The sequence below is a fragment of the Hippocampus comes genome, unplaced genomic scaffold, assembly GCF_001891065.2.
Source record: "Hippocampus comes isolate QL1 unplaced genomic scaffold, H_comes_QL1_v1.1 scaffold62, whole genome shotgun sequence".
In the NCBI taxonomy this organism is placed as follows: domain Eukaryota; kingdom Metazoa; phylum Chordata; class Actinopteri; order Syngnathiformes; family Syngnathidae; genus Hippocampus; species Hippocampus comes.
The window spans coordinates 1,843,948-1,869,581 of record NW_017806062.1 but is presented as its reverse complement, the minus strand read 5'-3'; the positions used below and the strand labels follow the sequence as shown (position 1 = coordinate 1,869,581).

The following is a 25,634-nucleotide window of genomic DNA, read 5'->3' as shown; positions in this document are numbered from 1 at the left end:
AACTACAGAATGTGTATATATGTACATAATCGTGACAGCTCGCTAGATGGATGGATGGACGATGGATGTCAGACAATTAATAGTTAGATGGACTGATGGATAGGAAATATAAGGATGGATACATGACTGGATAAATGAAGATGTAGGGACATATTTACTGATGGGAAGACTGATGTATAGATGGATATGGATGATTAATGACATATGGATGATTGATAAGTGGACGGACGGACGGACACAATGACGGATGGATGATGACACTGTCGAGACCGATGGATAGAAAATGGATGATAGGTGGATGGACAAATGGAGAGACGGGTGTATGTAAAGGCCGAGGGATAGCTAGAACAACAGATGGACAGATCAGACAGTTGGGAGAGAAAATACATATGGATGATAATGGAGAAGGCTGGACAGATGGACGGATAAATATGTAGGTAGAAAGATACATTTAGTCGATGGATGGAGATGGACAGATGAATATGGAGGTAGAAAGATAATGAAGTCAATGGATGGATGGATGATAGATTAAAAAGATGGAGAGATATCGCTCGTCTTTTTTCTGGTCACTGGCAACTTGTTGCTAGGCAGATTTCACCAGGTTCAGGCATCACTGGCAACTGCCCCACCGGCCAATTAAGAAAAGAGCAAAATCTATTTTTTAAACATTCCCGTTTTTGTTTGTTTGCACGTCCTTCCCTACAATGACGGTTTCGTTTTGAAACGCATAAGAATTATACAGCAACATTGTTCACATTTTTTTGGGTGGGTTTCAGGGGCTTCTCTTTACAGTCCTACCGTCAAAACACGAGGCAGAAAGAGAGAGCCAGGCAACGCTGATTGTAGAACTGTCTGATTTATTTTCAGTACGTACGGCTGTCCCTTCACAGATGGCTGGCTAAAGATGACTATGGAATGTTGCAGCTCAGATTTGTTTCCTTGCATAAAATCGTCACCGTTGCAAAACAAAACGTGTTTCTTTTCAGACCGACAAGGCCCCATTTTCTCCCCTCTTTTCCTCAGCAACCTCACGCTCTATGTCGCGTGCAGGTCAGTCTGCTTATGAGAATGGAGGGGAGGAGGATACCAGGACAGCCAATGACCACTCGCCTACTTTGGCCTCTCAGGTCACTTGGGGTCGCCTCATGTCACCGTGGATGTGGCCCGAGTGGAGTTCATGTGTGTGTTTGTGTACTTATAAAGCACCTGGATCAAGAAGACACATTCAAGATTTCTTTATCATTTAAATAAAAAAAAAAAAAAAAGTCAGGAGTCTCCATTGTGGACTCTGGAGATGGGGGGCTGCATGAAGTCCTTAAAGGGCCCCAGGGCCTCCTTCAAGGCCGAGCTGACCTCCGAGGAGGAGCATGTGATGCACTCCACCAGAGTGGGGTACAAGGCAATCACCTGAGCCCACGTGTTGTCGTCCACTGTGGAGGGAGAAGGAGGAAAAAAAAACACACACACAAATTAATAGTGAAGGAAAGCAATCTCAGAAGTCATCCCCACAGGCATGTGGAAATGAGTTTAGCCGTCAAATATCTCGAAGGGCATTTCAAGAACACAATATGGAAAAGTGTCTCAAATTAATCTGCTAAGATGTACACAAAAAAAAAGGGGGGGGCTGCTGTTATTGACCTTGATGGTTGATTGGAGTTGAAAGTCATTTGACAGATTGGTCCCAATTGTGTTTTTGACACATTTAATTGAAAGGAAAAAAAAAGAGAGATGCAGGCATTGAGGAGGAGCTTTTCCACACCGTTTTCGGGCTGGGTTTTCTTCAGCGAGTCCATCAAAGTGCTGATGGCCTTCAGGACAAAGATAATTTCGGTCACTTGTTGCCTGAGAAGAAAGAAAGCAAAGGAATTATTATGACAAAAGTCCAGTACGCAAGAGGTTGTGCAATTTTCAAATTTGATCCCATTTTTGGTGAAGCTGGTTTGTAGAAGAAAAATGTTAAAAAGAGCGACATGACATGACTTGTGAACGTAAAGCCTCGGTTTTTTTAAAATAAGAATGCGTGTTAATATTAACATTGTTTTAATGTGAACAGTGGCTTGAGATGTAATGTTTGTTTTGTTTATAAAAACAAAAGCCCCTCTAATTGCTCCATAAATGAATTTGGTACCGTGACGGGAGGTTGTCTGGGGGGGGGGGCCTTGCGTGCGTGTACCTGGGCAGGGGGCAACGCCCACTCAAGCGCTCGTCCTCGACGTAGCGCTGCAGGACGTCCTGGGACCTTTTGAGGAGAACGGAGAGCGCCATGCGCGAAATGAAGCCCTCCTGCGGCGTGGACGCCTTGTTGCTGAAGGAAAACTGCAGCAAGGTCTCAAAGCACACCTTGGAAAACTCCTCCCTCATGCGAACGTCAATCTCGGCTTCTGTGCGCGCGGGGACACCGAGAAGAGAGGCAAACACACACAAGACACGGTGACGACTCGCGAAGGATCCGCCGCTTCGGAGACAACAAAGATGGTAGGATTAAATTATTTTATATGCAAGTTAATAATGTTGAGTCGAAAAAAAATATTTCAAAGCTTGTTTGGTATCAGGAGAAATACAACAAATTCCAGAAGGGGGGCAAAACATGTTGCGTATGTCATTGTCACTTTCTAAGCAAAGGGGAAAAATAGATTCAAATCAGAAATCGGGTTCCGGCATTTGTGAAAAAAAAAAAAAATCTTGATTCCAAGGCCATCTCAGCCATGTCGAAAAATCGCCGTTGACATCGAGTGTCCATCTCACCTGTGAATGAAGGCGATTGTGAGTGGATGGAGCCTTTGTTGAGCATGGCCATGATCTGACCCACAAAGTCTTTGGGGATGAAACTGGCGAAAGGTAAAATCTCCGTGCTGATCAGCTGGACCACCTGATCGTCGCGGCAACGACAAGACGGCGTCACAAACAAAGACTGGGCATTCACGAGTCATGTATTTTGTATTTTATTGACCCACCTCCACATCGATGGCTTCATTCTTCTGAAATTCCTGAATGGATAAGTTATCTGGAGGGGAGCTGAAAAGCACACGAACGTGATGAGTGCTGGACTGAAAACACGGATAAACGCTAGGACCACAAAAAGGGACTATTTTTGTAAACGGTCTGTAAACATCTGCCTCGCACAATCAAGCTTGAGAGCACAATTTGCTCACATAGATTTTTTTTTTTTAACCTTATCCTCTCAGTTATTTGCTAAACAAATAATCAGTCACGATTTTGGTGCTCGGGCAAAAGCAATTAAAGCAGGACTTGGGCGCCCTCTTGTGGCGTCTTGCTGCCATTGAACTATGCTGAAGTGAGTTCAGGAACTTGCAAAGCGAAGCGCTTCGACAACATCGCGTCGGATCTTGGTGCCGGGAAGCTATGTCGAAGTGAGTTGAGGAGTTTCATTTGGACCAAAGCGGTGCTGTCGTGCAAGTTATGAAGCCTTTTTTATCGGGCGTGTCAATGATTCACGGATTTTTGCCATTCGTGCAAAGCAATATTTAAAAATAAAAGTATACCGCCTTGCCTATATTTTCTTTTAATGAGTGAATCACTGCCGAATCGAAACGGTACCGCTCGAAGGAAACGTGGCTTGAAAGTTGCTTTCCGATACTGGATCGCGCTGCAATGAGCCACTTTACTTTGTTACAGTTGGCCCGCGTATTTATTTAGTTTGGAGCTCGGGCTGCCTTTACGAGAGTCGTTTCATGTTTCGCCGCTGAGAGCATTGCTGGAAGAAAGCCACTTGGAATACAGATGCACTTTGCCGCTGCTGCTGCAGTTTGACGGTCTCCCTCTTTTATGCCTCGTTGTACACGTCTCGTTTTCTGCAGGCACGGCGAGTGAAAAGCACGCCACGCGGCACTGACATGAATTGGAGAGAAGGGTGTCGCGCTGATGCGAGTGTGGCTTTTTGGAAAAAGTGGTGGTCACGTGCTGGGCTGGCGAAAGAGCTTGGGAGGCCAGTGCAAAAAAACAAAAAACAAACAAGCAAAAAAAAAAAAAAAACAAGAGCGAGCGGTGAGACGTGTTAAGATATCCTGCCACTGATATGTGTACGACTTCGACGATATTTTTGACATGGGGGCTGAATGATTGAACCTCCAAAATCATCCTTTCAGTAGCACAAGTAAAAGGTATGAAATTTTGCCGCTTGTTTTGAAGAGCGAAAAGTAGTGCCAACTCACGGGCAAATTAAAAGCCAGACGTCTGAATTGAAAAAGAAAACACTTTACGTAAAAGAACTGCGTTAGAATAAATAGGGTGTTAAATAGTTTCACTGATTACATTTTTTTCCCCCCGCAAGCAACTGACGTATTGATTTGGCGTGGCTTTGCCATTTTATCTAAATGAACGACAATTTGAGCTACATGCCGAAAGATTGAATGGCACAAAATGTTCCTAGGCTGCCTTCAGGGTAAAAATAATTGAAGGAATCTCATAGTTGATTTCCAGGAGACATCTGCTTCGCAAACCTTTTTCCATCAAGTCCAAACTTAAAAAAAAAAAATAATAAAATACTGCTATTGCTAAAACCTGAAACTGTACTGAAAGAATGATTTAGGTTTTGAGCTTGTATTTTGAAATGAAAACCCATTTATTTAGTCCCATTTGACACCGAAATAGTGCAATAAAAATCCCGTTTCACCTGACGGAATGAGTAATTGTGATGAATGCCAGAGACAAATTTATGAAAAGTCTCCAAATATCCATCCGGACAACACGTGTGCAAAGAACATCTTGACTGTACCTTTTGGTGAAAAGAAAGTCTTCAAAGGCGTTGGCCAGCTCGGGCCACATGGTGTCAAACTTCCCAGAGGAGGAGTGCTGGCGGGCCACCGGCAACCCGATGGACAGAACCTTGAGCAGGGACGAGACGGCCAGCTTCCAAGTGCTCTCGGACGGACACGCGTACTTCAAGCCCAGAGGCGTTCGCAGCGTCTGGAGCAGGATGAGAGGAGATACCGGCGCATTAAAACAACAACAACAAAAAGTTATTTTCTGAACACCACTGTTGTCGGCATCCACATCGAAGGGGATTTTGCCATTTTTGAAAATGCGGCTATAAACCATTTTAAAGATACTCAGTGGGGAACGTGCGCGGCGGGGTCGCTGAAATTTCATTAATTGCAACTAGAATGTGTATTTCTTGGCAGTTGTCTTGTCAGGGAACAGCTGGCCGGGTTGTTATGGAGATCAATAGGGACGGGCTTGACATTTGCGCTCATCCGCGGGGAACCCTTTTTCACAATTTCCTGGCAAATTAACCGCCTTCGGTTTGATGTTGCCTAGAAACAGCACTTAAAGTAGCTTCATGAAAAATGACGACCTGGGAAAGGTAAAAAAAAAATAAAAATAAAAATACAGCGGTAGCTCTACTTAAGAACGTCTCTTCACACAAAATTTTCAAGTTATGAAAATTCTCAACAGGAAAATATTTCCTCTTGTTACGAAAGAAATTTCAAGATACGAAAAATACAGTCGCCGATCGCTCACTATGCTGATGTTCGCCTTGGGACATTTTCGAAGGATTTTTAAAAGCCGACAAAAGCAAACGTCCTTGGTTCGGTTCTTTACAAAACTCCAGGCAGAAACCACTTCTGAGAGAGAACATGAACTAAAGAGGGCAAAAAATGAGGAGGACGCAGTTAAAAGTGAAATGATTCATCATTGTAATGCTTTACTTTTTACATGATAAACAACTCTTATTTATTGCGCAATAATCTAATCGTAACATGTATTTGTGACATATTTTGATGCATTTTTATGCTTTAGAAACCATTTATGTCTGAATTTTGGGGGGGGCTTGGAACAAATTAGGGCATTTACATGGAAAACGCGTCTCTACTTACAACATTTTCTGTTAAGAAATTTCTTCCAGAACCCATTAATTTTCTAAGTAGAGCTACCACTGTGTTTTATATCCATATCTGTATATAGATATAAAATAAAAATACACAGAAAAACGTTAGAAGACTTCAGATTGGCTGCTGAAAGTGGAAGGCGCCAAACATCTGCGCAGGAAACTACCCCGATGTGTTTATAACGCCGTTTGGCGTAACCCAACGCGGCAAGGCCCAAGTTGGCATTTTGCTCATGTCAGCAGATGGAAAAAAACCTGCTTTGACTTCACCAATGGAGAACGTTGTCACGTCAGGTTATTTTCGGTGCCCGACCGTGTGCTCCTGACAAAAAAAAACGCACTGGAATAAAGGCATACGTTTCACTTAAGAAATATCGTGAAGTGAAAGTGAAGGTGACACGAAATATAAACGCGGATCCGTCAAAATTGCGTTTTGAGTACAGTGATGAAGTCTTCGTACTCGGTTACATTACAAGACCTGCGGCGAGTGAAGAGACTCTGCCAAACATAAAAAACCGAGTGAAGAGACTCTGCCAAACAAAAAAAACAACAAGCCCAACCCCCCCCCCCCCCTATTCCCCCCATGTTTCCAAGCCGATTCTACTGGCCCCACCTTAATGATGCTCTGCAGGACCTTCTCGCTGATGACCGCCTTGTGGCAGGCCGTTTTATGGTACAGCTCCACCAGCACTTCGAGGGAGCGCTCAGCAAAGGGCACGTAGTTTAAGGCAACCCACTCCGCCTGCAAGGTGGGGAGGGGGCGGGGGGGATACATTGCAAGACACAAAAACAATGCCGGCATTAGCAACCAATCTTCAAAAGGCCCCCACGGTGTCAGCAGTTCATAAGACGAGCGCAGACGTTTCGCACGCAACGCAACGCGCTCAACGTAATTATCGCTGTACTCGTGGACAGCTGAAGATGACCAGATAACGAGGCTCAGCTTTGATTGACACTGTTGGGGGAGGTATCAGTGAAACGCGGGCTATCGTTGCGGGGGCTGCGGGAAGATGGCGCCATGCGCAAAAGCAATAATAGACAGACGTGGAGAATTACCGTAATACCTCCATGACACTGTCACTCAAAACAGAGCCGTGCATTTTAGGCTGTGAAAGTGGACCACGGTGAAAGCAAACCAGAGCAAGAAGGAGAAAAAAAAAAAGGAATCAACAAGGCTCTTGGAGAAACAGAAATTCAAGTTCAACAGAAAGAAAACTTGTTGCAGTCTGCCTAAAGACGTTTCAAATTTGTCGGTTTTATCAAAGTATTTTTGAACAATTGGATTGTGACATCATTTTTTTTTCTTTTTTTTACAAAACATCTACTCTCCGTCCTCTGTTGAGTTGCGACTCCATATCAGGTGCAAATGGTGCCCTGCCACACAACATCCAACAGGTGGTGCTGTTCCCTCCAACGTTTACACTTATTTTCATAGTTAATACAGAGCAGGGAGTCAATTTGAAAATGTGACAATAAAATGTGGATTTTTTTTTTTTTTGGTAAAAAAAGCAATCCAAACAATTCTCCAGGACAATTTCTGTTGTCCGTCAATAAATTTGTCGTCTACATAACCCATTGGATGCCCCCCCCCCCAATTAAATACAAAAACATCACACTCCTACTACTTCCTATTCGGCAAGTACATGGTTGGATCACAGGTTTTTTTTTTTTTTTTTTTTTTTTGCATCTCAGTGAGTTTCTTTCTACTCGGGGGAAGTAAAGATGAAATAAAGACAAATAAAAGCCAGAGCTCAGTCGAGACACGGAGGCTCACGAGGGGTGCCTTAAAGAATCACACAAACACCAACCAAAAGACAAACATCGGGAGGAGGAGGAAGAGGAGACAACACTGCGGAGGAAGTTAATGGCAGGCAGAATGCGGAGTGAGCGAGAAGCTCCCCATGCAGTGCGATCGCTCATCCCGCCAACCCTGGAGAAGCTGGAATACACGAGCGCTGGTGGTGCAAGTAACGGCACATTACAAATCAAATACAGGGAATGGAACTCACCGGCGCAAAGAGCTGGATCTAAAAACGGTTATCCAGTCAGTGAGTCGTCCCAAGAAACAGAACGAGAAGAGATTTGGAATTAAAGTTGCACGTTCAAATTTGTTTGGTTATCTCAATGAGGTGAAGTCATCCAGACAGATTCATGGGCAAACATTCAGTCTGACCGGCGACTGGACACCATTGGATGAGAGCGAGAGGGACCACCCGCAACATCTACTTCGCCGGGGAGGGGCAGGAATTTAGTTTGACCCGCTTACGTAAACAATTTAAAGACAGATCGAAATTGCAAGGGGACGGGGTGTCGGAGTTGGGCGGGGGGGCGAAGGAGGGGTGTCTGGAATCAGGCAGAATTTGGGGTTAGTACTGGAAATGTTTATGAGTGTGATTGTCTCAGCCTGCCAGCGTTAAAGACGATGACGAGGAAGCACATGCTGGATTTTAAGTGGAACTTCCAAAGTCGAGCTCACAATGTGGATTATTTTGAATGTTGAATGAAAAAAAAAAGAGAAAAGAAAATAAAACGATTTCGTGTAAAGCCAAATAATCATTTTCACTTCGGGGTGTGCTCACTTTTGTTGCCGTGAGTTTAGACACGAATGGCCATTCAGGGGGCAGACAGTACATTGACGCTGTGATACAAATTTTACATCGACGACTTCACAGTGTTGCAAAGTGTCAATTCATAGGATATATTTCCCAAAATGGGTTTGGTACCCTCAATTTTGTGGGACGCTATACAGAAAAACATCGACCAATGCGTGATACTTGTGCATAGATTTAGTCATGTACAACTTAGGAGGTTCCACTGTATGGTTGCGCGTGAGCCAGACTTGTTTTCAAATCAAATCTTTTTATGCCTTCAAGATGGGTTAGAGCAGGGGTCTCAAACTCCGGTCCTGGAGGGCCGCTGTCCTGCATGTTTTCCAAGTCTCCCTGTTGCAACACACCTGATTCAAATGATCAGATCATCAGCAAGCTCTGCGGAAGCGTGACATTGAACCTGTTCATTTGAATCAGGTGTGTTGCAACAGGGAGACTCGGAAAACATGCAGGACAGCGGCCCTCCAGGACCTGAGTTTGAGACCCCTGGGTTAGAGGAATGAGGAAGGAATTATGGGTCGGGATTACAAAATGGATGCCCACGATAACCAGTCCAGCGTATGACAGTTTATGATTAGGGGCAGATGAGACCCAAAAAAAAAAAAAAAAAAAACCCCAAACAAAACCAGACACGGCTGTTGATTAAATGTTACCTGGTTGTATTTGGCATTGGCCACGTGTTTGGTTTCCATTCTGCCATACTGCGGAGGCTTGCAGGAGAACTCCACGAAGAGCAGCAGCTGTTCAAAGATGGCCGGGTACATGACCTGCAGGTTCTCCGGGCCGACACAGATGGCCTGCGGCGGGGAGGGAAGCGACAAACAAACACCGCTGACACCCACTGAAGGAGACGCACGGCATCGTCATCCGTCGTTCGGCGCAACGTTTCGCTTGACGGAATGTGATGCGCGATTGGAAGACACGGGCGAGCTGTTGAAATGACAACTTCATCATTCTTTTGCGTTTACACTTCCTGCCTCGAGTCGACATGAGCATAAAAAACACCGACGTGACTCTCCCAAAGAAAATCGGCCAACCGAGGCGAGCTGACATCGGCGTTCGTTCTGCGTGCTCGGGAAAAATACATACGGCCCGACGATAACGCGAGGCGTCTTTTCAATCCGCTGAAAGTTTTCCATTTTACCTTCTGTAAAACATCCAGAGCAATGAGCACGGCTTCCTGCAGGCTGGTGAGCACGGCCTCGGTGTAGGAGGGCAGGATGAAGGGGGAGGCGTCGCTGCTGATGGGCACCGACACGGCGCCGTGGAGGATGACGCCGAGCTTCTTCAGGTCCTCCATGCTGAAGTTGGCCTTGATGTGTTGGTACAGCGCCGGGAAAATTTGGACGAGCGCGGTGAGGAATGGCTGGCTGGGGATGAAGGAGAGCTTCTCCGTCTGGCCGCTCGGCGGCCTGGTGCTATCCGTTCCCGTCCGGTACCACGTATTCCACGCGGACCACCACAACGTTAAGTCCTCCAAGGCCGACTCCTCCCCCGGCGGAGGGGCCTGCAGCTCGGCGCCGTTGTAGCACGTCAGCCGCTCCACCAGCGAATCGGAGCGCACCAGCGGTCTGCCGGGACCCGACGCCGAGAGGGGATCGATGAGGACCGGCGGGACCCCCATCGCGGCGAACGCGTCGCCCGGTTTGTCCGAGTCTTTGACAGGCGTGACGATCTGCAGGATCTCTTGAAAGCTCTTGAGGGCGGCCAGGGACACTTCGTTGTTCTTGCTGAGCGCGGCCGACTGGATGTGGGTCAGGAGAACCTCCCAGGCCTCGAAGAAATCACCTGCGGTGAGACGGTAACGGGTCAACAGCTTGTTGTTGATCTTTTTTTTTTTTTCCCTCGAATTTTTATGCTTTACTTTGTCCGAGCTGGACTTCAATTGTCATTGTACATGTTACAATGCGATTCTATATAAAGAAAAAAATCATAAGGCCAACTCTGTTTTTGCTCCTATTTTTCAGGAGACTTTTTCCACTTTCTTTTATCGTTTCAAAATGTGAGACAATCCGTTCACCTCTCAGGTATGAATTATCAAGATGCTAATCCGACAGAATGGTGTTGCATGGGTGTGTCAATAAAAGGCTGCTCTAAAATGTGCAGTTTTACTGGATTGCGACTTCCTGGGTGGGTCAGAAAACGAGCTTGTATCTGGCGGGACCGCCAATGTGCTCACAAACTGCAACATGTTTACTGTAACAGCTGTGGATGAAGCAATAAAAGTTTACTGTAAAATGTAAAGGTCATTAAAAGTGGGATCACAATTCTGCCAATCATAACCTGTACCGTTGAAATAAAAACAAAATTGGTCACATGGAAAAAAAAATATATATATATATATATACACCTTAAAAAAAATAAATGTTGGCCAACAAATAATCATCGTAATTTATTTTTTAATTCTCTGTCGCTTCATAATTAGGTTGCCAGTGAGGTCAGCCTTGGACTACGGTTGACATTTTTGGGTGTAACCGTCTTGACTCACCTAACTTTTGCAGCAGGTAGCGCCTGGTGTTGAAGATGCGGGCGACCCCGGCCAAAGTCAGCACCCAGGTCTCGGCCCACTGTTTCTCCGCTGTGTCCCGCGAGTGATGAATAAGGATGTTCCCGCCGCCGGATTCGATCTTCTCCTTGTCCGCCGTGGTGGATGATGTCCTGACGCAGTTCAGCAAGTGAAAGAGCACCTAAGTGGCACAAAGGTGAGCAAACGCTGTCTATTGGAGCTCATTCGGGACATGCGGAGTAACAATCTTGCCAAATAAGAAACAAGCGGTGGAAAGTGTGTTTTCTCGCTCTGATTAAAATGACATAACGCTTGGCCGCTACCTTCCAGACCACAATATGCCACGTTGGCTGATGCAGCAAGGTCCCATGCGCAGCGATGGTGGAAAACAACGTCTGCCCGGCACTTTTGCGCACAGCGGGCCTCGGATCCACACACAGCTCGCCTAACTTGGCATACAGGCACAGCCACAGGCAGTCGAAAGGAGGTGCGGGATGGAAGGGCCTGTTCAGGGTCTCTCCTTTCTCCCGGGCCTGCTTCTGCTGGGCCTCCTCGTCTCTCTCCAGCTCCTGTGTGATGGCTTCACCCCTTTGGAAGAAGTAATCTGAAATGTTCCACTGATGGAGGGGAAACAGAGAAGCGGGAATTACGAGAATGGGAGAAATGAGTTGCAATACGAATGCAGTATATAGGAAATTAATTCATGATACAAGCATGTGACCTTTTTGCTTTAGGCATGAGGAACAGAAGAAGGCAGAGTAACTGAGACTCCTACCAAAAAGAAATTGTAATGGCCTACAGATGACAAAAGATGGTGGCGAAGCACTAAAAACAGAGATTGATCTTCCGTTTGGATTAATACGCTGAATGTGGTCTAACAACATAATCAGCGCTGTGAATCTAGCATGGACACAATCAAGAACCGATCCATCCATCCATTTTCCAATCCGCTTGTCCTCACAAGGGTCATGGGGATGCTGGAACCTATCCCAGCCGTCTTCGCGCAGTAGGCGGGGCACACCCTGAACCGGTTGCCAGCCAATCGCAGGGCACAGAAAAGCAGAGTACCCGCAGAAAACCCACGCAGGCCCGGGGAGAACATGCAAACGCCACACAGGGAAGCCGGAGCTGGAATTGAACCCACAACCTCTGCACGGTGAGGTCGACGCACTAACTACTGGACCACTGGGGTGCCAGAATCATGAACCCATGTTACTTAAATAACTGTATTGAGTTGTTGAGAGGAAAAAAAAACAAACCAAAAAAAAAAAAAAAACATCCACCTTCACGTGCGGCTCATTGACAGCATTAGCTAGCATACTGGACTAAACAACACACAATAATAAATCGGGGTCTTGGCACGAGGACAACTGGCGTCAAGGCTCACCAGTAGGCCAATAGAGGTGAGACTGATGTTGAGCTCCTGGTTCTGTAGGCCGAAACTTCCGGCTACATCCACTACAATCTGGAGGCACGTGCAAGGCATGGTGGGTAGGAAGTCGGTCACCACCAACTGCAGGCACTGGAAGGCTGTTCGGATCAACGACTCACTGAGGACACACCGGATACACGAAGGGGACAATAAACAAAAATGATCTGATCAATGAAAATAAGCCGCGCTTACCCTTGATCATTGCGGATAGCTCCTATGACACCCAAAACGAGGGGCCAGCCGGGGCCCAGACTGTCCCCCTGGCTCTGGAGGATTTGCAGGACGCTTTCCAGCTGCTTCTGTCGGATGTCGGCGTGGAGCACGTTGGACAACTCCTTCAGGGGGTTGAGCAGCAGAAGCTGCAGTCGCTTCGAGAAGACACAGAAGGTCGTGAACTTGGGCGTGGTTGAGATTGCCGATTGTACGGCGTGTACAGGCGCGCGATCCACCAGATAGAAGAAACAACCTAAGGCAGATAGCTGAGTATTCCCTCAGACTCAGACACCAATTGCAGGGGGCAACTTTGGAAATCAAAAAGGAATCATCACACACAAATTACAATTCATACCTGAAAGACTATTGGCAGGAAAACAAATACACAGTCTATATTGCATTGGTACAGCTCGGCAACGGATCTCGTTTCATCATCAGAAATGTACTTTGGGGGTCGGGAGGGGCGTAATTTTTAACGGCCTGCAATGACGCTCACCAACGGTTTCAATTTCAAATCATCGTAAAACGATTACGACGAAAACATTTGGGCATTCAAGAAACCGAGTCGCGCGACAGGTTTCGCTACCTGATTGTGGCCGAGCGGCGGCTCGTGCTTGTAGTCCAGGCCAGCTTTGATGAGGGCCGTCAAGGCCTCAGCCCCCCACTCTCTCATCCTGGAGTTCGGGTGCTGGCAAACCTGCAGGACACATCATATACACGCAGAAATGCAAACACGGACGCACAGACAAGGAGCAAAGGCATCAAGTGCCCGCGCGTTTGTGGACGCGTGGGTGGATTTGTGTGCGTCTTTCTTCCGCTGGATCAGTTCTGATCGCAGGGGAGGCTCAAAAAAAAAAAAAAAAAAAGGCAGTTAGTTTCCCAGCAGATTTCGTCGTGGGCGTGTGTGCGGCGCACATCAAGCAAACGCATGATCATAAAATCGAGAAGTTTGCGCCATACAAAGTGTAATCAAGCACGTTTGTATCGACACGCATGGGAGATGTGCCATGTCCACACACACACACAGAAAAAGAGGCTTTTTCGATACATTGTGGTGCACATTTTAGGCCACAAACAGCCCTTTAGAAGGCAAAAGCTGCATTTTTAGGCTTGTCTCCTTTATGTATTCCAATTTAATTTTACCATGCATGCATGCTTTTTTTTTCCCCCCCAAGTCACTTTAATAGCTAAAAACGGCCTGAAAGGTTGGTGTCAAAGTGCCATCTGAAACTGGCATGCACCTTACGGTTCATGTGAAAGACAGATTTTCATGACCATTGTAGACAGAGAACTAAAAAAAAAAAAAAAAAAAAAATAGCCTTGCATGTGTGGACATGGCCTGGCTTCACGTTAAGTCACAGCACAAAAAAATTGATGAAAGTGATAAAAATGATAAGATTCATTGACAGCATGAGGACATGCCACTTGCGGACGCACAATCTCACGAGTCTTGATAATTGCCCAAGCCATTTTTATTGTCATAGTAATATTTTTTAAAATGATCGTTTTTTTTTTTCTTAAATAATCCCAATCACTCTCATCGCAAAGTTGAATCAAGGTGGACTATTCTTTTTGGTGGAATTTGTCGTGGGTTTTTATTTTCTTGTGCTGCAAGAGGCATTCAAAAATGACTGAGGCGATGATGCTTTTGTGCAAATGGCATGGTCTTCCTCAATTCTGTAAATGAATAATTTAGATATTTTCTTTCTTGAAATTGCTGTCAGGCTTTCCTTTTGAAAGAAATCGAGTGCCAATGTGACGCTTGCGCCCGCACACGCGTACAAGACGGTGCCAGACCCTGCTTTGGCAGCAAATCAAATTTCAAAATCAAGACTGGAAGCACAGAGGACACAATACACAGACAGCAGCAACTTAACTCCCAACATGTTGACAGGGAGGAGATAAGAACTGGGGGAGAGAGCAACAAAATGGATAAAAAATCCAAAGAAGTTTGGATGAGAGGATGCTTGCTTACCTTCTGCAAAAACAGACAGGAATGCAAAAGAGAGGGGGGAGATAAGAAAGAAAATGTGAAGAAAGGTTTTCTTGTGCTGCAAGAGGCATTCAAAAATGACTGAGGCGATGATGCTTTTATGCAAATGGCATGGTCTTCCTCAATTCTGTAAATGAATAATTTAGATATTTTCTTTCTTGAAATTGCTGTCAGGTTTTCCTTTTGAAAGAAATCGAGTGTCAATGTGAGGCTTGCGCCCGCACACGCGTGCAAGACGATGCCAGACCCTGCTTTGGCAGCAAATCAAATTTCGAAAATCAAGACTGGAAGCACAGAGGACACAATACACAGACAGCAGCAACTTAACTCCCAACATGTTGACAGGGAGGAGATAAGAACTGGGGGAGAGAGCAACAAAATGGATAAAAAATCCAAAGAAGTTTGGATGAGAGGATGCTTGCTTACCTTCTGCAAAACAGACAGGAATGCAAAAGAGAGGGGGGAGATAAGAAAGAAAATGTGAAGAAAAAAAAAACAACTTCAAAGTCTTTTCTCACGAGGGGAGTCTCCTCTCCCCGAGATGAATGGTCAAAACATCAGTTTTCAGTCTAGCACCAAAAAAAAAAAAAGCAGAATATTGTGTTTCATGTTACCTCGAGTAAGTGTCCAGTCAGAGGCCTCCACAGAATCTCGATACGATCCATGTTCACCAGACCCGTCTCCAGCAGTTTGGCCACGGCAAACAGGGATGGTTCCTGCTTGCGAGACAATACGAGTCGTAGCTTCGTTAATTTTAATTTTTCTTTGCCTTTTCCTGGGCCAAATCTTGTGAGCATTTGGTGCACCGCAGTTCAAGTGTGGGGAAAAAAAGCCCAAAACAATGTTATGCCCTGGCATGAGGGCAAGGAGAGCCACGGTCAGTGACAACAGAGTGAAAACAGAAATATAGTGACTCTGACTTCAGTTCCTGATGTCATTCACTTGGCCAGTCGTCCCCAACTGCCAATATTTAAAAAAATATATACAATAATAGTCAAAATAAGTGTAAGAGTTGTTGCGGGGCGAATATGTCCAATGAGGCAGATTATCAGACGGGCAGCAATATTCATCGGATGGATGTTTGCTGGTCTGCAAAATATCCGTCCGTGGTGTGTGTGTGTGTGTGTGTGGGGGGGGGGTGTAACTATGCTAGGCCACGCCCCTTAAAGGGAGTCGTAGCTTCGTTAATTTTAATTTTTCTTTGCCCTTTCCTGGGCCAAATCTTGTGAGCATTTGATGCACCGCAGTTCAAGTGTGGGGGAAAAAAAAGCCCAAAACAATGTGATGCCCTGGCATGAGGGCAAGGAGAGCCACGGTCAGTGACAACAGAGTGAAAACAGAAATATAGTGACTCTGACTTCAGTTCCTGATGTCATTCACTTGGCCAGTCATCCCCAACTGCCAATATTTAAAATATATATACAATAATAGTCAAAATAAAAACATGCAGTTTCCCAGTGTAAGAGTTGTTGCGGGACGAATATATCCAATGAGGCAGATTATCAGACGGGCAGCAATATTCATCGGATGGATGTTTGCTGGTCCGCAAAATATCAGTCGGTGGCGATTTAAAAAAAAAAAAAAAAGTTGGGTGTAACTATGCTAGGCCACGCCCCTGAAAGGCACATATCCAACGCACCTTGTTTGTCCCGTAGGCCATTTCCATAGCTTCCAGTGAAAGAGAACATAAAGCGTTGATCAAGTGATGAAGGGAAACATCATCCAGGTACCTAAATCACGCAAGACATGGGTCACTGTAGTGCGAGTCAATACCGTCAGCATTCGTTACGACGAAAATTTAAGTAGTAGCACAATCAGTGTGACGCATTAAAACAGCCTTGAAAGAAAATGAAAGAGTTGAACAGGTCCTCACTGGGAGCTCTCAAAAAGTCTGGAGAGAATGTTGGAGATGACCGGCAAGTCGGTCATCACAGCCGTGGTCAACACCTGACGGGGACGGAGACAAATCAATTGTCAGTCAACGGCCCGTCGCAGTCGTATGGCGCACGATGCAGGGCAAACGTACCGTACTGGGTCCCTCAACAGCTCTGCCAGGCTTGAGGGCGCCGCCGGCGCTTGGCTTCAGTCCGAGGATCCACACCAAGTGCTGGGATCACGACGACAAGAAGGAATATGGATTTATTAGTGGCGGGGAAAATCCAAGTTTTCCCGAAGAAGCAATCACACAGGCTTACAATTGGTAAAAAAAAAAGTTGAATTTTTTTTTGTTATCCATTTCTCAGCCAACAGATGATTAGATTCCCTGCTAATAACAATAAACTTATTTGGAGTAAATGTTTTTTGTGAGACGCAGAGAAACCCAAACTTGTTTTTTTTTTCTTCAATATTTTAAAAATATTTCGTAATTAAAAAATAAAATAATGCAAAAAAGAAAAAAAGAAAATTTGTGTCCTCTTTTAAAAGATGTGGGAACATAAGGGTGAGAGATTGCTTTTACAAAAGGACTGTGTGTGTGAAAACACCCTAAAATGAACACCAAAATAGGTGAAGCTTTTTAAATCATTATTATCACTGTGGAGAACCAGTTGGCGCTTGTACCTGCAGTGTGGCCAGAACCAGCTGCCAGGAGGTGCCCAGCACGGCGCCGTGGCAGTGGGCCAGGTTCAACAGAGTCCGCATGCACTGAATGTTCTTGGCCGTCAGCTTGACAAGAGACACAAAGTAAGAATTGAGAGCAATGTCCACGTAGTCCAGTACGTTGGAACAAAGACCCCTTCAAAAGGGGGGGGGGGGGGGGTGCATCCCAGATTTTCAATTTGGGATGCACCGACACCACTTGCGACAAGTGCTTGCATTTGAGGAGTCAGCGTTAACAGAGCTCCAATCCATGATCAAGCCATTATGTATTGCAACTTGGACGAAAATGTGTTTTAGTAGTTCAGAATCTGTGTTTTTAAGGATATATAAAAAAAATAAATAAATAAAATAATAATAATAATAATTAAAAAAAAAAAAGAAAGCGCGTGCATCACATTCTTCTCAAATTAATATACAAAACTTTAAACTTAAAATATAGCATACAGATTATCGGCATTGGTGCATCCTTAACAATCAATCATTTCTAAATCCTTGCGTCTGCCCACCAACAATCACGATCTTGTATTTTCCTACCACAACGGTTCCTTGGGGCTGGGCGCTGAGTGGTTGCCCGACGGCCACCACCTGCTGATGGGACTCGCTCGAAGGGCTGATGATCTGCACATTCTGGCCCTGAATCGAGTAGGCTGTAGAAAAAGAAGAAGAAGAAAAAAAAAACAAAAAACGGGTGGGTTGCTTGGGGCTGGGCGCTGAGTGGTTGCCCGACGGCCACCACCTGCTGATGGGACTCGCTCGAAGGGCTGATGATCTGCACATTCTGGCCCTGAATCGAGTAGGCTGTAGAAAAAGAAGAAGAAGAAAAAAAAACAAAAAACGTGTTGGGTTGCGTGTGCGTCCGGGATTTGTAACTAACAAACAGAGGCTGCAGGAGAAGCTCTTTTAATCAACTCAACATGGGCAGACCAATTAGCCGGCTTTATCTATACAAGCTAATATGCAAATGTTGAATGTCCAAGGGGGCCTTTTGGAGAGAAGCTGCGTGCGCACGTTTTAACACTCCCCGGGCACGTTCTTAATTAGAAGTCCCGGCATAACGTTATGGATTACTGCAATAAGAGACGGCGCATTGGGGAGAGGCGAAATGCCAAGAGTTTAACGCGATCAACTCGGCTCACGCAGCACACCCTTCAGACCGCGAGGATAAGAAAACCTCATTAATTTAACATCAATACACATGACTGCAGGCACAAGAATGAAGCGCATTTTCAATCAAATATAAGTTTGCAAAGGGGTGGAAACTGTCCGGTAAATTTCCATGGGAAGATCGAGGAAATTCCAAAATTCAAACGCTTGGAATTGACTGAGGATTGCGGGTAACGTAATGAAAACGTATCATTATCGGGTATAAATAGGATATACGTTTTATATTGTCATAAGCAGAAATATGTACAAACTTGATAGGCTACTTTACTTCCATGTATTACTGTACCTGAAGTACTCCATTACTTTTAACTTTAATCCAAAATTTGCTCATAAATCAGATTTAGCCCCCGCCCCCCCTCCCAAAAAAACAACTGTACTTCCTTTTTCAATACAGATCAACTTTCCAATTTAAAAACTCACAACCCGATCAAACACGCTACATTCACGCGTATTTCGGATATTCTGACAAAGCAAAATGGCATTTTAAGAACAATCCTAGCGTTATTTTAGGCAAACGTTATTTTCGGCATCGGCTGCTGGGTCGCTTACCTTTGCTGGACAAGTTGGCGGCGTTGCTGCTGAGAACGGTCAAGGCATAGTGCGGCGGCAGCGAAGCCTTGCAGATGGCCGTGATGAAAGCGTCGCGCGGAGTCACCAGGCCCAGGCGGCCGCATAGCGAGGCCATGGTCAGCTCGGCCTTCAGGATGTTCTCGGTGGCCGTCTCATCGGTGCTGCAAAACGCACACACGCGCACGCACTGAGTGTACTGTTCGATGTCATTCATCCTCCCAAATGTACTGTGGTGAAGTGATTCACATTGCCCTGCCCCTGTGAAACAAAAATCAAAACAAAAAATGTCCATGCTGCGGGCTGCAAATGGTCCACAGGCCGTAGGCTAGACACCCCTCTAGGCAAAGGAAAGTTAGTGCATCGAGTTCATGTGAATATCTTTGCAAGGCTGGAATTGTATTAGAGTCAAGAGGAGAATACGAGGCAATCAGTTCCTTCTGCACTGTGTCTGGTACACCTGCATGAAGACGGTTCAACGGGGTTCAGGTATTTGGAAGTTATTCAAAAGCAAAGAGCATTGAGGGAGGGAGGGAGGGAGGGAGGAGGGGGGCGGGGATCCCGGCAATGAAACTCCTCTGGTCTGTCTGCGAAGCAAATTCACCTCCAACTCCAGTAATGTGTGTCAAGGGTCTGTTTGATAAAGGCGTCTCCGTGTTTATGAGTACAAAGCCTGTCTGACTGGAGTAAGAAGTATGAGCGCCTTAAAGGCCGATCGGCACGGCAGTGGTTTCAAGAGGCGGCGGCGGCGGATTGGAATACCGCCAACAATTGGACAAATTGCGCCGATTGAAAAAGGGAACATCGGGGGAAGATGTAGACCAGGGGTGTCAAACTCATTTTTGTCGCGGGTAACTTTTGAGTTACGTCTTCCCCCGGAGGGGCGTTATGACAGTGAAACCACAAAAATGTTTAATCGCATTATTACTTGTAAGGGTAACGAAATGATTGCAAAATCTTAACACCATTTATGACACATGACAATTTGACTTTTTTTTTTTTTTTAAGCAAGGATCATGCAAGTTGACACACGTGATTTTCATTCAGTGGGCCACGTAAAATGATGTGGCGGGCCGGATCTGGCCCCCGGGCCTTGAGTTTGACACCTATAATGTAGCCCAAGAGGTAAGCTTCTTGTACTGTTTGTTTGTTACCTCCCAACTGATAAGAGACAATGAGATTTTGAACACTCCCAATCTGATCAAACTCAACAAATAACAATCAGAACGATAAACACGGTGATGTGATCTCTCGAAAAAATTATTTTGAGCCACTGTCCTCTGATGCGGGGTGTGGTTCTATTGTTCTGTATTTCCTTCCAAATTCCGTTTGGCAGTGCCTCGGACTTCGTGTGTTTCTTCTTCAGCAAAATTCACATGTCCAAGTGTAGTTGCACTTGAAAATCCAACTGGCTGATTTACCTGGCGTCAAGCAACAGGGACAAGGCGGCGAGCAGACCGCACCAGCAGGCGCTGACCATCTCCTCCCACACCAGATGAGCTCCTGAAACACACCGGGGGGGCTTTCGTTAGGCAGAGTACCATCACGAATACCCATCAAACCCAAAACCCAGCATGACATCAAGCGATTACCCCACAGCAACAGACGCCAAGCTTCCGAACAGCGCAGGAGAACTCCAGCGCAAAATCGCATCTCACCAGGTGGCGGCTGCCAGTCGCGTTCAGGCTGAGCCTCCCTGGACTCAGCCGCCGCCGCCTCCTCCGCCGCGAGCTCCCTTTCGATCATGGTGGTGATGCCCCGGACCAGGTCAAGCAGGGCGCTGAAGGCCACCGACATGGCGTAACCTTCGGGGATGGACGGCGGCTCCACTTTGTCCAGCATTTCCAGGCTAGCAGAAACGGGAATGGAAGTGACGTGTGGCAAATGTGTTTCCAAACGACACGGCGGTAGTAGGGGGTGGGGGGGGCTTACTAGGTGGCCTTGGCACTGCCCTGGGCGCTGACGGTCATCAGGGGGATCCAGGTGCCACGGTATTCAAACGCAGCCTGGGTAGTCAGGGTCCCGCCGATGCTTCCTAGACCTGGCCCGCCCTGAGCCGTGCCCTGGGGCCCCGATCCCGAGCCACCTGAACAAGTTTGAGCCGTGCCCTGGGGCCCCGATCCCGAGCCACCTAAACAAGTTTGATGAGTTTAGTAAATGGGGGAGGGGGGGGGGCATTTGCAACAGACTTAATGTAGGGCTTGGCAGTTAATCCGTTTAATTCGCCTTTTTTACGAGCACAGTAAAACAAAAAAATAAAAACAAATCTGGAATTTTTATTTTGAGGCCATATCGCCCAGCCCTTAATGTGGAGTGATTACATTTTTTTTGGGGCAACCTGACATTCATGAGGGTACGGCATCAGTCATTTCTTTGTAAATGCCGAGGTCTCAAAAGAGCTCCAAATCGTACCAGCTGGTGCGCTGACAGCTGAAGCATTGCCCACATTAGGAACGATGAAGAGGGACTGGATAAAAGAGCCCAGGGCATTGACGATGTCTCTGAACACCTTGGTGGAGTGCTGCTTCATGTCGTACGATTGGCAGAATGAACTAGAGTAAGAGGAAAGAAAATAAACTTTGAAATTAGGCTCAATATTTAACCGTTTCTCTAGCAATTTTTTTTTTTAAAGAATAAAAATTGTTGCCGCAAAAATGATCGACAATGTGTCATGCCTTGGAATGTAAAGCTTACCGTAATAAATGTGGCTGCACACACAGCCTATGTACCGACTCCACCGCCACAGCTCTGAGCCACTGAGGCTTTTCCCCATCCAGAAACTTTACCAGCAGAGACAGGAAGATCTCACACTCTGTTACCTTGAGGGTGGGGAAAAAAAAGTCAGGAAGAAGGAGAAAAAAAAAAAAAAAAAAAAACCCATCAAATAAAACAAGCTGCATTATTAGATGATCCTTGTCTTGAAAAATCGCCGATGCGAACTAATCCGATGCTAATCGTTTCCCCATTTCCCAGCTTCATCCTTGAGGAAACCTCTGATCCAGACTGGCGGCGGCCTTAAGAGAGGAGGTCTGCCACGCGCTCGTACCAGCAGACTGTAGAAGTGCTTGATGAGCACCGAGACCACGCGCAGCAGCCGCATGCAGATGGGGAAGTAGGGCTTCTCCACAGGGGCCGGCGAAGCGGCGCTGCTGCTCCCCTGTCGGAACTTGATGTTGGGGGAGAAGAGCTTGATGACGAGCGGACACACGCGCTCCTTCAACAGGAAGCTGAACTCCTGGTGCTGTGCGGCAAGAACGAGAGGAAAGACAGAGGTACATTGGTCAAAATGCAACAGATTACTTCTCATTTACGGTGCGTTGTTTCCCCAAGTAGGATTTTTAGTTCAATAATAATATACCAAATCAATGTTTGGAAGACCAACATTTCTTTAAAAAACTCATTCGGTACCAGCCAATTCTGGACCAAGTCTGAAAAGACGTTTGAAAAACGTCTTTGGGAGTGAATGAGTTAACGTTAAATGTAAATGCACCAAAGTTAAATACAACTGAACTGCACTTGGTGCTTCCCCTCATTTATCACATATGCCACAATCTCAGATCGTCTTTACACATTTTGTATCCCTTGACGTCTCAAATGGTGTTCTTAAAGAAAACGTGAACATGTGATCCAAGTTTTTTCCTGCTGTGACCGTAGCAGTAGATTGTAGCAACAGGTCCCTCTTGCGGGCTCCAATCCATAAAAAAAAAAAAAAAACACTTGAAAAAGGTATTGGAGCCACCTGCAGGAATACGCCGGGGAAATCGTTGAGGACAGACTCCAGCAGCTCCAGGCCAAACGTCCGTGTCATCTCAGTCATCCCCACCAGCCAATAGGGGGCGTCTGCATTCACCAGCTGGCAAAGGTCCTGTAAAATGTTGAAGATGACGTTGAGAAACACGTCACATTTTGGGGTGTGTGTGTGTGTGTGGGAGGGGGGGGGGTGTTTTTAGGGTGGCTGGAATGGATTAATGGTATTTCCATTCACTTGAATGGGGAAAGATGATCTGAGATATGAGCGGCCTTAATTAGGAATATGGTCACAGAACACAATGAACAAGTCAAGACCTTTTTTTTTATTTTATTTTTGCCTTCATCGTAGCAATTCAAGCATTGACTGTGGATGTTTGCTGTACCATTGCACAAATATGAACAGAGGTACACGAGATTAAGGGCAATCAACTCAAATGGGATGTTTAAAGTGTATACAGCTGTGAAGGAGGCTGCTGCCCCCATGTGGACATACCTGGAAAAGCATGTACGCATCTTTGGCACTTGGCCTCAGGGTGGTGACAGACCGCCTGTTGGTGTTGCCCTGCACGGGAGGAGGCTGCTCCACAATACCTGGGATGGGAAGAGAATTTGCTCTCGGTTAATGGAATCTTTCAAAAAAAAAAAAAAAAAAAAAAAAAACCAAACAAAAAAACACCCCCATTCCCACGGCCCTCGGGTTGTGACCTTTGAAACGCTCGTCCTCAGCCACCATCCTCTCGAAGACCACGGTGACCACCTGCCGGACGGTGGCCGCCGCCGTGTTGTTAGTGATGTTGTCCTTGGTGAAGTGCAGCCGGAAACACAGCACAATGGCCTGGACGAGCACACATCACAAGCAGCATGCAAATATTGATTTAATGTGATTCTAGTAGAAAGAGGAAGTGCATTTTGGTCCTCTGAGTGCTTTGGTGGCATACTGGAGGGCGCTGGATACAGTACGGGCATTTTATCCCGGACTACCCGGACTGGAATGCGTTTCTACCTTGGAAAGTACTTCATCGTGGACCACTGTGTTGGTAGTCAGCAGTACCAGCACCGTCTGCAGAAGCTTCAGCTCCTCTAAACCGTTCTCCATCAGCTGCCACAGCATGTTGATGATGTTGCCTGCCGCGGCCTGCAACGACAAACGCCACAGAGTGTTTTGCACGTTTTTTTTTTTTTTTTTTTTTTGTGGCTCGTAATGCGTACGAAGTGACCAGATGATGCCGCTCGCTTGGGGGTCAAAAAGCATCAGTCCAAGGACATTTCAATACCAATATAAGTAGTGGTGACATTTGTGACACTGTTTGTGCTTTCGTGGGTGTCACAGCTGTTTGTGCAATCCCTCAAGGGTCGGCGGCGATTGCTTTTTGAAGGCCGCCGGCGTGATTTTTAACCTTGTAGTTAGGTCAGTGTTGATGGAAAAAGCCGTGACGAGATCGACGATGCCAAGTGGCTCTTGTACAAGTTTTTGCGCCCTGAGTTGAGATTTTTTTCCCCCTTTTCGGCACAGTTGTCATGTTATTTTATATTTATTTTTTAATCAAGCCGATTATCAACAGAGAAAAGTTATTGTCAGAGTCGCTTATCCCATACTGCGAGAATTCATCTTGCAGGCAAGTTTAACTGGTACCCTCACTGATCACAGCATTGGGAACACCTGCACAAACAAGAGCGGTGCGTGTGCGTGTGTGTGTGTGTGTGTGTGTGTCCTGGGGCGAATCAGAGTGACACCAATAATTCATGACAGAATGTCCTTCGGCCAGATAGTCTTGATGGCCTTCATGACCCCGGGCATTAGCCTCGTTGTGCTGTATGCATTTGCATTAACACCGTGGCCGATCCGAGCCCCCAGTCTGGTACCTCAGAGACCACCTCGTGGGACATGAGCCTTTGGATGGCAGCTAGACACAGTTGGGCGATTTTGGGCTCTTTGGTGCCACAGCCCATCAGGAAAGGCTGCACGACTTCGGAGCTGTTCTCCTTGAGAGCTGCAGAAAACATGAACATGAATAACATATTTTGAGAGTATTTTATTTACAGCAATGCTGCACATAGTGGGGGGGGGGGGCATTTAGGGCTATTGCGGGTGACCGAATTTTTGGTGCATTAAAAAAAAAAAAAAAAAAAAAGTGGACACATTTTGTTGCCGTTTCTAGTGGGGCTGGAACGGATTAATGGCATTTCCATTCATATCAAAGGGGAAAGGTGACTTGGAAATATTTTGCAATATTAGGAGGATTGTCACAGAACAATTAAAACTCGAAAGGCAAGGGACTGTTGTACTTTATTGGCACTACTTTCCCATCAGTCATTGCCTTGGCACCATCTTGCGGTTTCCCAAATTCCACAGAAAAAAAATAAACATCAAGATGGTTATTTGCGACAAAGCGAGGGTCAACTGTATGACGCCACAGAGGGAACCACAACTTGTTAGATTCTCTTTTACTTTTAAGGGAGACCAGAATTAGCGGCGACGTTTAAAAAGCGCCTCAGATCTCAAGTCAGTGGGAAAGCGTTGCGCTTGAAGTGTCGCAACAAAGAACATCCCTTGACATGTTCTGCTCTATTTGCTTCCACTCTGCAAGATCCGCTTTGATCCTGTTGCATTCACCCAAGCTGCCAGCCAGCGAGGTCTTGGGGTGTCTCCATCACTGCTCAAGCCAGGAACACATCGATCAACAGTTGGCCAAGTATGTGCATTACTACAATTATGAGGCGGGGGGGATATGCTAACACGTAAATTGGTCAAGCTTAATGCAACTCACACTCAAACAGAGTATGTATATATTTTAGAGAAAGAATTTGGCTGAACTGAGCCGCCTGTAGTTATATCAGTGTGCCGGGTGTATGGAAAATATGAAAAACAAACGACAGCCTCTGTTATTACGTTGGGACTATCGCTAATTGTTTTGGCTTCCGCGAAGCACGTACACACGCGCATTGTCCGTGCG

At 46.0% G+C, this 25,634-nt stretch overlaps 1 protein-coding gene across 1 annotated transcript; it reads right to left on the bottom strand.

The window, feature by feature from the left end:
• Window positions 1-837: 837 nt before the first annotated feature.
• Window positions 838-24,695, bottom strand: mon2 (MON2 homolog, regulator of endosome-to-Golgi trafficking). The gene is made up of 33 exons (XM_019893367.1): window positions 24,544-24,695; window positions 23,684-23,815; window positions 23,386-23,515; window positions 23,174-23,271; window positions 22,670-22,795; window positions 21,977-22,171; window positions 21,625-21,749; window positions 21,343-21,482; window positions 20,863-21,016; window positions 20,589-20,779; window positions 20,352-20,433; window positions 18,913-19,094; window positions 17,734-17,846; window positions 17,161-17,265; window positions 16,628-16,708; window positions 16,475-16,548; window positions 16,241-16,331; window positions 15,216-15,317; window positions 13,195-13,305; window positions 12,588-12,763; window positions 12,351-12,513; window positions 11,287-11,580; window positions 10,946-11,144; window positions 9,602-10,245; window positions 9,111-9,254; window positions 7,858-7,875; window positions 6,462-6,590; window positions 4,736-4,926; window positions 2,955-3,015; window positions 2,746-2,869; window positions 2,174-2,381; window positions 1,760-1,842; window positions 838-1,430 (listed from the first exon to the last, which is right to left on the bottom strand). The coding sequence occupies exons 1-33, from the start codon at window positions 24,688-24,690 to the stop codon at window positions 1,267-1,269; spliced, it is 4,977 nt and encodes a 1,658-aa protein (XP_019748926.1). The 5' UTR covers window positions 24,691-24,695; the 3' UTR covers window positions 838-1,266.
• Window positions 24,696-25,634: the final 939 nt, after the last annotated feature.

What these genes read in the sequence shown, in the direction of transcription:
- mon2 (XM_019893367.1), bottom strand. Translation starts at nt 24,690, where the DNA reads ATGTTCATGTTTTCTGCAGCTCTCAAGGAGAACAGCTCCGAAGTCGTG. An exon ending in TCCCCGGCGTATTCCTGCAG is followed by an intron (nt 22,172 to 22,669) that starts GTGGCTCCAATA and finishes CTTGCCGCACAG; the next exon opens with CACCAGGAGTTCAGCTTCCT. An exon ending in GACTTTCTTTTCACCAAAAG is followed by an intron (nt 3,016 to 4,735) that starts GTACAGTCAAGA and finishes TGTGCTTTTCAG; the next exon opens with CTCCCCTCCAGATAACTTAT.